Source organism: Schistocerca gregaria, chromosome 1 (genome assembly GCF_023897955.1).
Source record: "Schistocerca gregaria isolate iqSchGreg1 chromosome 1, iqSchGreg1.2, whole genome shotgun sequence".
NCBI classification, from domain to species: Eukaryota; Metazoa; Arthropoda; class Insecta; order Orthoptera; family Acrididae; genus Schistocerca; species Schistocerca gregaria.
In genome coordinates, this window is record NC_064920.1 from 1,175,099,479 (window position 1) to 1,175,118,701 (window position 19,223).

At 37.1% G+C, this 19,223-nt stretch overlaps 1 protein-coding gene across 1 annotated transcript in view; it reads left to right on the forward strand.

The window, feature by feature from the left end:
- Nucleotides 1–19,223, forward strand: part of LOC126284419 (serine/threonine-protein phosphatase 6 regulatory ankyrin repeat subunit C-like) — a 591,030-nt gene that overhangs the window by 520,429 nt on the left and 51,378 nt on the right. Inside the window, exon 15 of the mRNA XM_049983337.1 lies at nucleotides 14,949–15,368. Coding sequence (XP_049839294.1) covers nucleotides 14,949–15,368 — 420 coding nt within the window. The remainder of the gene's footprint in view (nucleotides 1–14,948; nucleotides 15,369–19,223) is intronic.

Genomic DNA, 19,223 nt, shown 5'->3' on the forward strand with positions numbered 1-19,223 from the left:
TTACCACTGCCACCTTCAAAATTTGAAAAAGAGTATTCCAGTCAACATTATCAAAAGCTTTCTCTAAGTCTACAAATGCTAGAAACTTAGGTTTGCCTTTCCTTAATCTTTCTTCTAAGACAAGTCGTAAGGTAGTATTGCCTCACGTGTTCCAACATTTCTATGGAATCCAAACTGATCTTCCCCGCAGTCGGATTCTATCAGTTTTTCTATTCGTCTGTAAAGAATTCGTATTTGTATTTTGCAGCTGTGACTTATTAAACTGATAGTTCGGTAAATTTTCACATCTGTCGACACCTGCTTTCTTTGGGATTGAAATTATTATATTCTTCTTGAAGTCTGAGGGTATTTCGCCTGTCTCATACAGCTTGCTCACCAGATGGTAGAGTTCTGTCAGGACTGGCTCTCCCAAGGCTGTCAGTAGTTCTAATGGAATGTTGTCTACTCCAGGGGCCTTGTTTTGACTTAGGTCTTTCAGTGCTTTGTCAAACTCTTCATGCCGTATCATATCTCAAATTCATCTTCATCTACATCCTCTTCCATTTCCATCATATTGTCCTCAAGTACAATGCCATTGTATAGACCTTCTATATACTCCTTCCACCTTTCTGCTTTCCCTTCTTTGCTTAGAACTGGGTTTCCATCAAAGCTCTTGATATTCATGCAAGTGGTTCTCTTTTCTCCAAAAGTCTCTTTAATTTTCCTGTAGGCAGTATCTATCTTACCCTTAGTGAGATAAGCCTCTACATCCTTACATTTGTCCTCTAGCCATCCTTGCTTAGCCATTTTGCACTTCCTGTCGATCTTATTTTTGAGACGTTTGTATTCCTTTTTTCCTGCTTCATTTACTGCATTTTTATATTTTCTCCTTTCATCAATTAAATTCAACATTTCTTCTGTTACCCAAGGGTTTCTACTAGCCCCCGTCTTTTTACTTATTTGATCCTCTGCTGCCTTCACTATTTCATCCCTCAAAGCTACCCATTCTTCCTCTACTGTATTTCTTTCCCCATTGCTGTCAATTGTTCCCTTATGCTCTCCCTGAAACTCTGTACAACGTCTGGTTCTGTCAGTTTATCCAGGTCTCATCTCCTTAAATTTCCACCTTTTTGTAGTTTCTTCAGTTTTAATCTACGGTTCATAACCAATAGATTGTGGTCAGAGTCCACATCTGCCCCTGGAAATGTCTTACAACTTAAAACCTGGTTCCTAAATCTCTGTCTTACCATTACATAATCTATCTGATACCTTTTAGTATCTCCAGGGTTCTTCCACGTATACAACCTTCTTTCATGATTCTTAAACCAAGTGTTACCTATGACTAAGTTGTGCTCTGTGCAAAATTCTACTAGGCGGCTTCCTCTTTCATTTCTTACCCCCAATCCATATTCACCTACTATGTTTCCTTCTCCTCCTTTTCCTACTCTCGAATTTCAGTCACCCATGACTATTACATTTTCGTCTCCCTTCACTACCTGAAAAATGTCTTTTATCTCATCATACATTTCATCAATTTCTTCGTTATCTGCAGAGCTAGTTGCCATATAAACTTATACTACAGTAGTAGGTGTGGGCTTAGTGTCTATCGTGGCCACAATAATGCATTCACTATGCTGTTTGTAGTAGCTTACCCACACTCCCTTTTTCTTATTCATTATTAAACCTACTCCAGCATTACCCCAATTTCATTTTGTATTTATAACCCTTTATTCACCTGACCAAAAGTCTTGTTCCTCCTACCACCGAACCTCACTAATTCCCACTATATCTAACTTTAACCTATCCATTTCCCTTTTTAAATTTTCTAGTCTAGCTGCGCGATTAAGGGATCTGACATTCCATGATCCAATCCATAGAACGCCAGTTTTCTTTCTCCTGATAACAACGTCCTCTCGAGTAGTCCCTGCCCGTAGATCTGAATGGGGGACTATTTTACCTCTGAAATATTTTACACAAGAGGACGCCATCATCGTTTAACCATACAGTAAAGCTGCATGCCCTCGGGAAAAATTACGGCTGTAGTTTCCTCTTGCTTTCAGCCATTCACAGTACCAGAACAGTAAGGCCAGACTGTTGCCCCTGCAACTACTGGAAAGGCTGCTGCCCCTCTTCAGGAACCACATGTTTGTCTGCCCTCTGAACAGATACCCCTCCATTGCGGTTACACGTGCGGTTCGGCTATCTGTATCATTGAGGCACGCAAGCCTCCCCACCAACGGCAACGGTGATACGTAGTCTGACCATAATTTTATGCTGTGAACTGCAGATTAAAACTGTAGAAAGTTGGGAAATTGGAAAGATGGGGCCTGGATGAATCCAAAGTATAATACTCACAATAATAGGTGCTGAAACTACACACTGTTTGATGTTTAATTTATGGGAATTACAAGTAAAACTTAACTCATTAATTTGACTTTATACATAAAAAATTGTGTCTTTTTAACAATTTTTCTACTGCAAAATTTAGGCCAAATTATTTGTTTAAATCATAAAATTAATGGTTCATGGTGTGGGTTCCTGTAGTCACGCCCTATTCATGAACCACGGGCAACATATGAATGGCCAAGTAAGTGGTCCCGACAGTCGGGAGACCAGTTACTTTGGAATAAGGCTGGGCATCTCGGACATATTCTGAGTCGTGGTCACCTTTGCGCTCATACGGCAAAAACTACCAAATCCACTGGTTAGTCCCTCAGCCATTAGGGGCAAAACCCAATGGGACTCGGGGCAAGTAAGGCTAGCAACCTGCTTCCCTTGTACTTTAAATATGATGCTGGCAACAATCAGAGCAAAATGCCTCGGACCTTTGGAGGTGACGGAGTCCCACCTCTAACTGACAAACCAGGGACTTCCAAGATTTTGGCAAACAAATGGTAATGAGATGGGGAGCTATTAATATCAATGGGGGCTACTTTGGGACGAAGGTAGAGTTGGCAGAGGCTGCAAGTAAGATGGGGCTGGACGTTTTAGCTGTTAGTGACATTCGGGTAAAGGGTGAGAAAGAAGAGGAAGTGGGAGAATACAAGGTCTACCTCTCATGAGTCAAAGCAGGAATAGCACAATGGGGTGTAGGGCTTTACATCAGGAAAGAAATGGAACCCAGCGTAGTTGTAATAAGGTATGTAAACGAACGACTGATGTGGGTAGATTTGACAGTGCCTAGCAAGAAAATTAGGATTGCGTCATTATATTCACATTGTGAAGGGACAGATCAAGATAAGACGGATAGTTTTTATGAGGCACTCAGTGATGTATTTGTTAGAGTAAAGGACAAGGACAGCGTTCTGCTCATGGGTGATTTTAACGCCAGGATTGGAAATCGAACAGAAGGGTATGAAAAAGTTATGGGTAAATTTGGAGAGGATATGGAGGCCAACAGGAATGGGAAACAACTCTTGGATTTCTGTGCCAGTATGGGTTTAGTAATCACAAACTCCTTTTTTTAAACATAAGAACATTCACCGGAATACTTGGGAAGGCAGGGGAACCAGATCTGTCATTGACTTTATAATAACATATCAGGAATTCATGAAGGCTGTGAGGGACACATGTGTATTCAGGGGATTCTTTGATGACACTGATCATTATTTAATCTGCAGTGAAATTGGGATTGTGAGGCCGAAACTACAGGAGGTCAGGTCCATATGTAGGAGGATAAGAGTGGAGAAACTTCATGATAAGGAAATCAGGCACAAGTACATAACAGCGATCTCAGAAAGGTACTAGTTAGTTGAATGTAGTCAATTACAGTCATTGGAAAAGGAATAGACAAGGTACAGGGACACAGTATTAGAAGTGGCTAAAGAATGTCTTTGAACAGTAGTGTGTAAAAGTAGGATGAAGCAAACAGCTTGGTGGAATGACACAGTCAACGCAGCCTGTAAAAGGAAAAAGAAGACGTATCAAAAATGGCTACATGCTAGAACTCAGGTAGACAGAGAAAGTTATGTTGAAGAAAGAAACAAAGTCAAACAGATAATTGCAGCATCCAAGAAGAAATGTTGGGAAGCCTTTGGAAACAGTTTAAAGACATTGGGTCAAGCTGCTGGAAAACCATTCTGGAGTGTAGTTATCAGTCTTCAAAAGGGAGGTAAGAAGGAAATAACAAGTATTTTGGACAGGTCAGGGAAACTGCTAGTGAATCCCGTGAATGCCTTGGGCAGATGGAGGGAATATTTTGAAGAGTTGCTCAATGTAGGTGAAAATATGATCAGTAATGTTTCAGATTTCGAGGTAGAATGGGATAGGAATGATGATGGAAATAGGATCACATTGGAGGAAGTGGAGAAAATGGTCAATAGATTGCAGTGCAATAAAGCAGCTGGGGTGGATGAAATTGACTCAGAACTCATCAAATACAGTGGAATGTCAGGTCTTAAATGGCTACACAGGATAACTGAAATGGCCTGGGAGTTGGGACAGGTTCCATCAGACTGGACAAAAGCAGTAATCACACCAATCTTTAAACATGGAAACAGTAGAGATTGTAACAACTACAGAGGTATCTCTTTAATCAGCATTGTGGGTAAAATCTTCTCAGGTATTGTTGAAAGGAAAGTGCGAGTATTAGTTGAATACCAATTGTATGAAAATCAGTGTGGGTTTAGGCCTCTTAGAGTTTGTCAGGACTAAATCTTTAGCTTACGGCAAATAATGGAGAAGTGTTATGAGTGTAACAGGGAATTGTATCTATGCTTTATAGATCTAGAAAAGGCATATGACTGGGTTCCTAGGAGGAAGTTATTGTCTGTTCTATGAGATTATGGAATAGGAGGCAAACTTTTGCAAGCAATTAAAGGTCTTTACATGGATAGTCAGGCAGTAGTTAGAGTTGACAGTAAATTGAGTTCATGGTTCAGAGTAGTTTCAGAGTTAAGACAAGGCTGCAACCTGTCTCCACTGGTGTTTATATTATTTATGGGTCATATGCTGAAAACAATAGACTGACTGGGTGAGATTAAGATATGTGAACACAAAATAAGCAGTCTTGTATATGCGGATGACTTAGTTGTGATGGCAGATTCGATTGAAAGTTTACAGAGTAATATTTCAGAGCTAGATCAGAAATGTAAGGAGTATGATATAAAGATTAGCATCTCCAAAACGAAAGTAATGTCAGTGGGAAAGAAATATAAACGGATTGAGTGCCAAATAGGAGGAACAAAGTTAGAACAGGTGGACAGTTTCAAGTACTTAGGATGCATATTCTCAGAGGATGGCAACTATTACTTGTTCCTCCAAATGTTTATAATTATTACAGAATTTATATTTGTTTGTAAGTCAAGAACAGAATTTAAGTTACAAAACAGTTACTGCTTTCTTCCTGTAATGAAAGATGCTAACTAAGAATAGTCAAAATAAATTAGAAAATCAATTATATACATAAAACTAAGCACGAAATTAGATGTGGTATTATAAACTGAGGGCCAACCTTTCTCTTTTATGGAAATGCGTATAGTATTCACATATGTTAATGGTAATTGGTTAAAATTGAAAAAAAATCAGTATTTTAAGGAGGCAGATGGCAAAACAAGAGGGGAATTAAAATTACCCCAGCTTGCTTCATCACAAACTGACACTGCTTGAGTTAACTACACAAATTAATGTGGGCCATACGGCAGCATATCTGTTAGGACAGTGTAGTGAATTTTGGTGCTAACAGCCTATGGCAGCAGATGACTGATACAAGTCTCTTTGCTAACAGTGAGATGTCACCTGCAGTGTCTCTCCTGGAGTCGTGACCAGATCAGCAGTCCCTAAATGAGTGGAAAATTGCAGCCTGTTCATATGCCTTTATAACGTAATTAGCAATGTACAAAGAGACTCCATACAATGTGATGTAATAGAATTAGGAATATCAGATCACGCAGGGCTATGACTTCAAATAGAAAAGTCAGTCTTCAGTTCTCTAGTGAGAGAAGTGAAATATAGAATTCTAGGTGAATCCAATGTAAACAAAATGATAAACCAGTTAAAAGAAAATGATTAATAAATGTTCTTCCATTTTCATGACAGAGATCAAGCATGTAGTAGAAATGACATGCCCCTTGGTAACCAAAAGGCACCAGAGTAATATTACTCATACGCAACAAAATACTAACAAGTGGTACACCCCACAACTTAACAAACTCAGAATACTACTGATGATTATGAAAGACAAATCTCATAACAGTGATAGGGATAAGGAAAATTACAGTAAAATGAGAAACCTTTACAGATTAGAAGTAAAAAATGCTAAGTGCTGTGCAAATGATGAATATATTTTAAATTCTAAAAAAAAATGTAAAGCTGCCTGGACTGTCATTAAAAGGGAAATTAATAATATCAATAAAGAAAGGAGTATCCTTATTGACTGCAATATTCTCAAAGAATATTTTGTAAATAGTGTCACCACCCCACCCATCAATTCTGCCTCTGATGCAGAAGCATTGCTCACTTGTGCAGAACAGACAAGAAGTGAGAAGTTCACTTGGACCCAAATCACATTAAATTATATTCATAAGTCAATAAACAAATTAAGTAATTCCAAAACAGAAGACTATTATGGACTCAGTAATCTCATCATAAAATGTATAGCAAAAGAAATTAAAATGCCACTTCTCTCACTGTCAAAAAGAGTACTTGATGAAGGAATATTCCCTGACTGTCTTAAGGTCACAGTTACATTGCCTGTGTATAAAAAAGGTAAGAGAAACCTCCTAAATAACTAGAGAGCCATTTCAATAGTACCAATCATATCCAAGTTAGTAGAAAATTGTGTGCATAAGCAGATATACAGGTATTTTGAAACCAACAAAATTTTAAATGAACAACAGTTTGGCTTCAGGTCACACCTATCAACTGTAAAAGTAGTAGAAGCTTTGGTGAGCAATGTTTATGAAGGGTATGAAAAAAGGGTATCAATGTCTGGAACACTTATTGACCTAAGTAAAGTATTTGACTTGGTGTCACATGACATACTCATCAAAAAGTTAAAATACTATGGCACTGAAGATGATACACTCCATCTATTCAAATCTTATCCAAGCAATAGGTTACAACTTGCATATGCAAATAAGCAGAGGTCAGAAATACTCCCTATAGAAAGAGGAATACCCCAAGGCTCTGTTCTTGGACCTTTTCTGTTCATTGTCTATATTAATGACTTCTCAAATTACTTACTATGTAAGATCATACTGTATGCTGATGATATGACATTAATAAGTACAGGAGAGAACTTACAGAGTGTACTGGACAAAAATAGAGAAATGATGCAAATGGCTAAGTACTGGTGTCAGGCTAACCAGCTGTGCATAAATCAAACAAAAACAGAAGAAATAATATTTAATCTCAAAGTAACTGAAAATGAAAACAAAACAGTGAAATTACTTGGACTAATCATAGACCAAAAGCTCTCATGGGAAGGACACATCAATTATCTATGTAGAAAACTAGCATGAGTACTTTTCTTATTGTATAAATTAAGAAACAGTGTGAGCAAGCAATTGCTACTCCACTCATACTATGCTTTTTTCAAAATAATATTTAATCTCAAAGTAACTGAAAATGAAAACAAAACAGTGAAATTACTTGGACTAATCATAGACCAAAAGCTCTCATGGGAAGGACACATCAATTATCTATGTAGTAAACTAGCATGAGTACTTTTCTTATTGTATAAATTAAGAAACAGTGTGAGCAAGCAATTGCTACTCCACTCATACTATGCTTTTTTTCATTCCCAACTGCAATATGGAATATTGTTTTGGGGTAATTCCCCAGTGGCTGAATGTATTTTCAGATGGCAGAAGAAAGCAATCAGGTGCGTGGAAGGGTTAGCACCCAGAGAGTCCTGCAAAAATTATTTTAAATAATTTGGCATAATGACAGTGCCAAGCACGTACATATATAACTGTTTAATATAGGACAGAGAAAATCTGAAAAAATTGAACATGAGATGTGATGTGCATGCACACAGTACAAGAAACAGTCACCTGCTGGACTTGCCTTCCACAAGACTTGCTGTAGTCCATAATAACTATAAGTACTTAAGCATAAAAATTTTTAGTAAGTTACCATGCTCAGCTCGACAGTACCACTAAATAAATATAAGAATACATCGCAAACCTGGCTAAAAAACAACAAATTCTATACGACTGAAGAATTCTTAGAAACTAATCATCAAAATATATGTTTTACCTAGGTTATGAAGAAAATGTTTTGATATTATATAAGCCAGTTATTTACTGTGATTCTTTTCTTATGTATGTATTTAATTATTGTATAAAACATTGTTTTACATAATGCCGAAGAAAAGGTCTTTAGCTCCTTTTCTTCCCTTTCTGTAAATATTTGAATATCGTACTGAAACTAAAACCCTCTGTAAACTGTGATGAAGCCAATTGTATGAAAAATACTGAAAGGCTAATAAAAATATTCTATTCTATTCTATGAGTCCCAATGTTAGTTGGTAAGAGCAGGTGGTTGGGTTCAAATGTGATGCAGAGCCCATGAAGCCATGGACTCAAGTTGTTAACAAGGCACTGTGCAAGCAGGTGGTGTCTCCATAATGGTGTGGTCTGTATTTACATGCATCATTTACTGGAGATTATTATCTTTAGCTACTAGGAGGCCATTTGTAGCCTTTCACGGACTTCATGGGTCCAAGCAATGATGGAATTTTTATGGATGACAATGCACCTTGACAATGGCCACAACTGTTCATGGTTGGTTTGAAGAACATTCTGGACAATTTGAGTGAATGATTTGAACAGCCAAACCACCCAGCAAGAATCCCATCAAATACTTGTGGGACATAATAAATAGGTCAGCAACACTTTTGTAATTATGGGTAGCTGTAGAGGCTTATTATTTCTGCAGGGGACTTCCAATGACTTGTTGAGTTCTATGCCACATTGAGTTGATGCACTGCACTAGGCAAAGGAGGTCTGATATGATGATAGGAAATATACCATGACTTTTGTCACCTCAATGTATTATGCAGTATGTGGTTACAAGTTTTTAAATTAGAAGTCTCAGTTTGCTGCATAAATCACTATTGATTTTTTTGGTGTTGCAGTATCTGTTCTCAGAAAGTTATGCTTCAAATGTAGGTAATTATATACTCCTACCAAAGGGTGAATGTTAGTTTCAAATACAGGGATTATTCAGTAATTAAACAGAGAAGCATGTGTAGTGAAGGCAATGCCTAATACAGGGGGAGGAAAAACAAAAATGTTAGTCATTTGTTGGGTGCATATTTAAGTAAACATAATGTTGAAGGTCTGAGTTATGATGGTGTATTCACAGAAGAAAGTACTTTCGATGAACTCCACTTTGCGATCCAGTTGTTACTTTCGGAAAGTGTACAACTGGCAGAAATGTTCTCTTGTGATAACGTGTCACCAAATTGTGGTAGGAGAGCACATGTTCAAAAAGATATTGAACATTGAAAGCTTTCAGAGCTAGTGGCTCCTGCTTCTGACAGAAGGGTTGAAGGGAAAGGAAGACTGGTGAAGGAAAAGGACTGGTTAAGTTGAGAACTTGGGGAGAATTCAAAAAAGTTGCCTAGAACCCCAGATTGAGAGAGTTACTGGATGAGATGAGAAGAAAAGATTCGTTGTTGTAGGGGACTGCACCAGTTGAGACTTGAAGACCTGCAAACTTAAACATGGAAGATAGGGTAATACAAAAGACCAAAATTGCTGATTAAAAATCATCCACAAGTTAAAAAGAGTTGAAAACTGAGTGTATTTTATATGGTAGAGGTGGGGGGGGGGGGCATGAGAGGGGTGTTGGAGAGGGAGGAGATTAGACAGGTCAGAAAATAAAAGGTACAGAAAGCTGAATGGTAGTAGGGGATGGAATAGTTACTGATAAGAAATGCTGAGATGGAAGAAATTCACATAAATTAATGTGAGGTAGTTGGTGAGAACCAAGGACATGTAACACCAGTTCGCACTTGTGGAGTTCTGAGAATCTGGTATCTGGATGAAGGCTCCAGGTGGAGCTTGTGGTGAAACAGGCACTGATGTCATGAAAGTCATGTTGTAGAATATGTTCTCTAACAAGATATTCTGTTTACCAGTATAATCTACCTCTGCAGCTACATTCTGTAAGCTATGGTGAGGTGCATGATAGAGGGTACGTACCATTGTACCAGTTATTAAGGTTTCTTCCTTTTCCATTCACATGTAGAGCATTGGAAGAACGATTATTTGAATGTCTTTGTGCGTGCAGTAATTATTCTGATCTTATACTCATGATCCCTATGTGACTGATATGTAGGGGGTTGAGGTATATTTCTACAGTAATCATTGAAAGCTGGTCCTTGAAATTTTGTTAACAGACTTTCTTGCGCTAGTTTATGTCTGTCTTCAAGGACTGCCAGTTCAGTTTCTTGAATATCTCTGTGACACTTTCCCAAGGATCAAACAAACTTGTGATCATTTGTGCTGCACTTCCCTCTATACGTTCAATATCCCCTGTTAGTCATGGTATGGGTCTCATACAAAGTCTTCCACCTGATTTACCCGCAACTGAACCTATGTGATCATACTATTTCATATCGCTACAAAGTGTTACACCCAGGAATTTGGCTGATTCCAACAGTGGCTCATTGATGTTATAGTCCTAGGATACTACATTTTTTTCATTTTATGAAGTGCAAAATTTTACATTTCTGGACATTTAAAGCAAGTTGCCAATCTCTGAATCAGTTTGAAATAAATCAAGATCTGATTGAATATTTATGCAGCTCCTTTCAATTAGTACTTCATTACAAATAACTACAGTATCTGCAAAAAGCCTGATTTTATTATTAATCTTGTCTGCAAAGTCACTAATATATGACATGAACAGCAAGGGTCCCAACACATCTCCCTGGGGAGTTACTTCTACATCTGACAATAACTCTCCATCCAATATATGCTGCATCCTCCCTACCAAAAAGTCCTCAGTCCATGCACTAATTTCACTTGATACCCCCATACAATCACACTTTTGACAAAAATCATAGGTGTAATACTGAGTCAAATGCTTTTTGGAAATCAATATATACAGCACCCACCTGATTCCCTTGATCCAAAGCCTTCAGTATGTCATGTAAGAAAAGCGCAAGTTGGGTTTCACATGATCGATGTATTAGAAATCCGTGCTGGTTGGCATTGAGGAGGTCATTCTGTTCAAGATACCTCATTATGTTTGAGCTCAGATTATGTTATAAGATTCTACAATAATTTAATGTCAAAGTTATTGGATGGTAGTTTTGTAGATCACTTCTACTACTCTTCTTGTAGGTTCTTGTAGGCTGATGTGACGTGCTTTTTTCCAAGAAAGAGGCATGATTTTTTATTGGAAGGATCTACAATAGATTATAGTTGGAAGGGGGACTAACTCAGCTGCAAATTAAGTGTAGCACCTGATAGGGATTTCATTGGGCCCTGGAGCTTTGATCAATTTTATCAGTTTCAGCAGTTTCTTGATACTTTAATACTTATTTCATTCATCTTTTCAATGGCACGAGGATTAAAGTGGGCCATTTCTCCTGGGTTTCCTTTTGTAAATGAACATTTGAAAATGGAGTTAAGCATTTCAGTGTTTACTTTGCTACACTCATTTTCAGTTCCTGTCTCATTCACTAGGGACTGGATACTAACTTAGGTGCTATTAACAGCCTTTGCAAATGACCAGAATTTCTTTCGGTTCTATAAAGGTCACTTTAAAGTATTCCGCCACAGTAGTCATTGAAGGCATCATACATTGCTCTCTTGACTGCCAAATGTGTTTTTATTTATTTATTTATTTATTTATTTATTGTTCAATGGGACCAAATTAAGGAGAAGTCTCCATGGTCATGGAACGAGTCAATACATGAAATTATAACACGATAGTAGAAACAGATAGAATGAAATATAAAAAACATATTCAGGCAACAAGTCATACATTTAAATAAAGAAAATCAACAATGTAACACTGGAATTTGCTTAATTTTTCAGCTCTTCCATTCATTCTGCAACTCTCTATCTATAGCCTTATACTTTGTTTTGCACCTATTATCCAGTAATCTCTGTTTCCCTAGAAGTTTCTTTACGGTGACTTGATACCATGAATGTTCCCTCCTGTTATGAACTGTTCTATTGAGTATGTACCTATCCAGTGCATGGTCAACTTTTCTTTCACACTTGAGCCAGTGTTCCTCTACATGCTCATGTCCTGTGCTGTTTCAGCTTCCTCATTGAGATATGACACTAGTGGTTTTTTTATTTAGTTTACTTTCTACAACTCCGAATCCCTGCTATATATTCTTACTGACATATATATCTTTCTGCTTGTTTTATTTGTTATTTGTCCTTGGTAATCACTGTTTCCTCAACTGCATTGCAGCTACTGATGTAGAAGCTTCAATGTAGACATCCTCAGAGAGATCAGGTCTGTTTGTTACCATTAGATACAACATATTTCAATCATGAGTAGGATTTCTAACTATCTGTTCTAGGTAGTTTTCAGAGAAGGCTATGCCCACTCGTCCTAAATGACAGCTTGGTGGTAGTCATGCCAATGAAAAATGCTAAACAGTATTTAGATAATAGCTGGTATGTGACTTGCGTTGTTTCACAGATGGCTCTCACTTTGGTAGCATATGTATTGCTAGTTACAGGGTGTGACATTTGCCTGGTTTATTTCTTCATTAATTGTCCTCTGTATTGACGTACTGTGTTGTGATACTGGCTGAAAAAATAGGGGGCGTAAGTGCAGTACCGATTGCTGTAAATGGTGTAATGCTTTTCACAATCCTCCCACTCCCCCCCCCCCCCCCCCCCAACCCCTGTGCCCCAATATTACACAGTTATATGGCCTGTGCACTATTGTTTAACTTTCGATAAGCCTCATTAATAGGTTTCAGGCAAGCATCCACATACTGCTACAATAGTTTACTGTTGAACATCGATGAGCAATAAAAACCTAAACACACAGTTCACAGTCCTTAAGATAAATTTAAACCGACACTGTCATTGTTTTAACACATGGCCTGTTGGTGTAACACTTATTTAATGGTTAAGTAGATGCATTGTTGTTGATCTAACCAATACAGGTTACTCGTCTGAAACTTGGTCATGGACTGACGGACTCTTGACCAAAAACTGGGCCTTTATACACTGGCACAATAATAGGCACTGAAACTACACATTGTTTGATGTTTAGTTTAGTTTACAGAAATTAAAATTAAAACTTAACTCAGTAAATTAACTGAATTCATCAAAAAATTGCATCTTTTTAACAGTTTCTTCTACTACAAGAGTTAGGCCAAATTATTTGTTTAAATGAAGAAATTAACATATACAGTTACTTAAATACTTTTGACAAAACTGTTAATTACTTTGAAATTAATTAAGGACTGGTTTCACTAACAAGTTTTCGAATAGAGAGAAATAGATCCTTGAAGTATACTACTAGTTGTTTCTACAAATGTTTATAATTAGTACAGAATTTATATTTGTTTATCAGTCAACAATAGACTTTAAGTTATGAAACTATTACTGATTTCACTCTATATCAAAAGATACTAACTAGGAACAGTCAAAATAAATTAGAAAATCAATTACATACATAAAACTAAGCACAAACTTAGATCTGGTAGTATATTCTTTAAAACTGAGCGCCAACCTTTAATGGTAATTAGTCAGACATGAAAAAATGAATTTTAAGGAGGCAGATTGCAAAACAAGAGGGGAAGTAAGAATGTCCCATTTTGCTTCATCACAAGGGCTGGTATAGGTGATTGTAGAAGAACACACATGGTAAGTCTTACAGCAGGAAGAGAGACAGGTGTATGAGCCATAGAGTAGCTAAATGGGTGCAGAAGGCCTATAGGTTCTGATAATGATATTGCTAAGATAGGGAGGGTGATGAAAAGCTATTTTAGGTGTGGTGGCCAAAATGTCAGACAGATTGGACCTCATTTCAGGGCATGATTTTAGATAGTCATAACCTTATTGGAGTAGTTGATTAATACAGTTGAGGGCCTGGATAATACTAAGTGACAGGAGATGTAATCATAAGTTGTTTTTTGAAGGGATGAGCAGTACTGAGGCTGTATGTGTTAGTCCAGAAAATATGCTTTTGAACTAGGCTACAGGGGTAATTGTTTCCAGCAGAGGGTGAGGTGAGATTGGTGGTGTATTGCTGTAGAGACTGCAGCTGATCAAATACATTACCATTCATCACAAAGAATGGAGATTTCACATTTTCACCAAGTTCAAACCATTCCAGTAGTGACAATGTTGCATTTTTGGACAGAATTTTAACCTAATGTGAAACCTGGAAAAATAATCTAGAACTGGAGCCCAACCATCAACATCCTGAATTGTGTATTGTTAAGGAATTCAGAACACAACTATCAGCTGATTTCTGTGATTATTGGAGGAACACTGCACTATAAACAGACTATACACCTCAACTGTTAATTAAGTCAAGCCTGAACTGAGAACGTGATGTCTGGGATAGCAGAGGTAAGGTGTACTACTTCTTTGTGACAGTGCTCAACCTCATATGTCACAATGAGCTATTGAAAAAGTGGGTTAAATGTCCTACTTCATCCTCCTTATAATCCTGATCTTGCTTCTTTTAATTTTTACCTGTCTGATCCAATGAAAGAAACTTTGTGTGGCATCAAGTTCAACAGCAACAAAGACATAAAGAAACTAGTATGAAACAGGATGTGAGATAGAGGTAAATAATTATTTGCAGAGGGGATAAGAAGAGTTGTAAGAACATGGAACAGGTCATAGAAGTTGATGGGACTTATGTGGGAAAATAGACAAAAAACGTTTCATTTAATAAACTATTTGTGCTGTGCAGCTATTTGTCTGTTTAATTATTGAATGGTCCTCATAATGCCATTATCAGAAAAACTCTTCATTAAATAAAACTGAAAATACAATAATGCTGAAATATTGCATTTGTTGCAGGTTACTGAATTACTGGTTGCTGCTGGAGCAGATTTAACAGCAAGTGATAAAGATGGTCAGAGACTCATACATCGAGCATCTCTAGCTGGGAGCACTACGGGCATCGACAATCTTATAGATATTTGGCCTTCAACATGGGGCTGTGACCACCATGGGAACACTATTCTACACTTTGCAACCAGATGTGGCCCAAATAGACTTAAGTGTATAGAGCACATTGTGATGCGGAAACTGGTATCTGTAGATGAGAGAAATATGGAAGGACAGACACCACTTGCAACACTTTTGCAGCACAGTTCACTCTGGGACTCTGCACAGCGTGAGGTAGAGATCTTGCTGGCAGCAGGAGCAAATCCAACTGCTAAGGACAACAAAGGGAATACACCTTTACACATTGCATCCAGTGTTGGCAATGTGAAGGTATGATCAGGGCTTATGCAGCCTATATCATTGTTTTTAGTATTTTCAAAATTTATTAAAAGAAACTTAATACTAGAACAGAAAAATATCCTCAGTAGCATTCTTCTCCTATTTCCTAACCTTTACGGAAACTGTCCTGCTAACCTTTTTGGATTAACACTCACGGTACACAAAGTGATTGAAATATTCATCTGGAAACAACCCTGTAGGCTGTGGGTAAGTTTTTTTCCATGATATCTTTTCTTCCCAAAGTGCTATTTCTACAAAATATGCAGGTATGCAAGAGAACTTCTGTTAAGTTTAGGAAGGAGAAGTCAGGAACTGGCAGAATTTAAGCTGTGCGTGTGGGTCATGAGTCATGCCTCAATACTTAAGTTGATAAGTGCATTTCCCACAAAAGGAAAGGTTCCCATTTTGAGTCCCAATCCAGCACACAGTTTTAATCTACCAGGAAGTTTCAAAATTCAGACACCTCACTGCTGCGTGAAAAATTCATTCTGGAAACTTTTCCACAGATTGTGACTGGAACATTTCTTCGCAGTATTCTTTCTTACAGGACTGACAGTTACACAGGGGACCTTCTGTGAAATTTGCAAAGTAGAGCAGAGGTGATGGAAGAGTTGAAGCCATGAAGATGGATCTAGTGCAATGCCCCTATAGCACAATCGGTATGAATGTTCAAATTTCCCAATATGTGACCCAGTTTGACACACAGCTGCAATCTACCTGAAGGTTACAAAGTAATTCATGGGTGTACAGCCAGATTTTGGTATTTAGTAGGCACAATGTTTCAGCAAACAACCACATTGCTATCATCAGGATTTCTGCCAGTTATGTTGTTGATGTATGTTTAAAAGGTAACCAAATAAGCCACTATATAGCAGTCCTTAGGAAAAAACATCTTTATATGTTTTAGCTCTTTGGTGAGACTCTCCATATGTGAGACAGTATGAGTCTTACATAAAGATGTTTTGATCACCCCATTCCACTGCATTGGGCCATGGCAGCAGCCTGTGTGCAGCTACAAGACAATATTTGTCTGGTGGGTTATGTAGACATTGAAGATTGTTGTTGTGTGGCCTTCACATGTTTCTATCAGCTGTTCCTGAAAGTGTGAAAAAGTTCCAAAACATTTTTCACTCTCAAAAATGTTTCAATAGAGAATCCTTCAAATATCAGGAAAAACAATGCATGTGACGCAAGAAGTAATGTGCCCCTTACAGCTGCTGTTGCCATCAGGGTTGAGAATGTGTATTTTTAGTCAGCACCTCATTTGCTGTAGACGATTGTGAGCATCATTCAAAGGTGTGTCAAATGTTTCTCTAATCTATTTTGTTTCTTACTTTTAGAAAAAATGTTTCACACTCTTGCAGGTAGTTGTTTCAAAAGATGGATATATTTGCTACCTCCTCCCAGTATATTTTTTCCTTGCTGATGTTTGTCTGTAATAAATTTTCTCTGTATGAAGACATGACTAGAACACAACAACCAAAAACAGCCTCCACACTGAACTGAAAAGTCTAACTCTCATTCAAAAAAGGTTTATTTCTCCAGAATTAAACTGTTTAATGCACCTCCACTGCACATCAAATCCCATCATAAGCATCATAAGCAACTGCCAAAATTCAAACAATGTGAGAGAATGTACCTAATGAAGAACTCTTTTTATACAATTGACAAATTTTTGGGAGAAAATGAAAAACACCACTAAAATTATAATTATTTTACAAATACTTATTCTGAGTACTATTTTAGGCATTCAGAAATTTGATTTTTGGTATTCATGTATTTATTTATTGATTGCAATACTTCGCTTAACTTTGCTTCCTGCATATATTACTGATCCTTCCTCAGTGTAGCACAACTTTTCGCCCATTAGGTATATGTTCTTCACTTGACATTTTATTTACATTGTATTTATTAAGTTGTATCTAAACTATAGACAATGTGACACATTCCATATCCTCATGATTCACTTGCTATATGGATTTGAGGGATAAAAAAAAAAAAAAAAAAAAAAAAAACATAAGTAAATAAAGTTAAGATTTTTGGGGGGCCTATTGATATTTCTCATATTTTGACTGCTTGTTTCTGTAGTTCTGTGGTTTATTCTTTGGCACTGTCCAGGAAGTCAGTAATCATTTTTTTGCTCTTATTAACTCAACAAACCACACAAAAAGTATTGTAGTGTATTAAATCAGTATCAACAACAATGACCTGTACTAATAATATCATTAATGATTTGACAACATTTTGTGTGAAATCTTTCTGATAAGTCTTTTAGTTTCCTTCCCTTTTCTTCATTCTTTTTTGTTTACTAAATCAGGAGGAGAGGAAAATGCTTATAATTTATCTACAACTTCAATAATAATTTTAGATCAAGTGTACATAAATGTCACTTGAACAGACAATTCTAACTGCCACTAACTAATGTTGGAACAAAAGCTAAGTGTAATATGTTTTCTCAAATGCAGCTTGTTGCCTGTTGCACACCAAAATATTGCCGTGGATTGTTTAGTCACCAATTACATAGGGAAAAACTGAAAAGCCATGGAATGGAAGACTATAATGCTTCCCAAGAATGCAGGTGCATGAGACAAAGTGATGAAGAAGCCATAACCATAAGCACCAGTTCCAATGAGACTTTAGGGGCTTCCTAAGTTTGATGAAGAGAGGGTACCATTACACACCATTGGCCAAAACACTGGAGTTCCAATTTACTTACTAAGTTACTGAAGGACATGCTTAGCATTTACAATGCTCATGACCAAATCATATTTGCAAATTTTTGGATTTTGTATACTGCCTCAGGTACTTTTAGGCTAAAGAACTGACACTCTTGTTAACTCTGATGTCGTTTTCATTTCATCAAAGTTGCTTTAAAGGTATCCTTGAAATGCATTGGTAAGAAGTTTGTCTTGCAGACCTTGTTTCTGTAGTACTGTTGTTTGTTCTTTGGCATTGTGCAGTGCATCAGTAATTATTTCTTTACTGTTATTAACTCAACAAACTACAAAAACGCTTTGGGTTAACTCAAACCTAAGAAAGAAAGACAGCACAGTTCCTACAATCATCTTGTAGACAGCTGTTTTAGGAGTTTGGTATTCTAACTTCTGCTTCCCATTATATTTATTCCCTTAAGACCTCCTTTGGTATTCTAACTGCTGCTTCCCATTATATTTATTCCCTCATGACCTCCACACTAAATAATTCATTACAGTTCAGGAGGAACATGTGTATGAATTACAATACCAGAAGGAAAAATGACATTCATTGCTCCATGTTCATATTATCTTTAGCATGAAAAGGGGTGCACAATGCTGCAGCTAAAATTTTTGAATACTTATCTGGGGATATAAAATGTCTAACAGACAGCAAAGAGAAACTTGAAAATAAACAGATAGTTTCTCCATAACAACTCCTCCTATTTTGCAGAGGAATTTCTATTATTATAATGTGTGAAAGATGGTGGGTAAGAATAACTAACTCGCATCTGTATGTCTCTTTTTTATTATAAATGTTTAGCACATAGCCTTATTTACAAATTAATTTGCAATGTGAATGTAAAATAACTTGTTCCACGTCATTATGATTTATCATGGAAAATGAGACAAGGAACATGGAACTAACTAATTAACCTCTAACACATCTGTCTTCACATTAACAGGACATTGATATTCTGCTTTAACAGTTCATTGAAATATGTAGAACGAGAAAGTCATTCTCATCTTATTGTGAACTGACTTGTTTCTTGTGTTACATCAGTGATACCTTTGTACTAAGCTCATACTGAAGAAAGAGCATATAAAAGTTCTTGGGCCACAGAATGTGATGACACATGCGAACTTGCGCTTG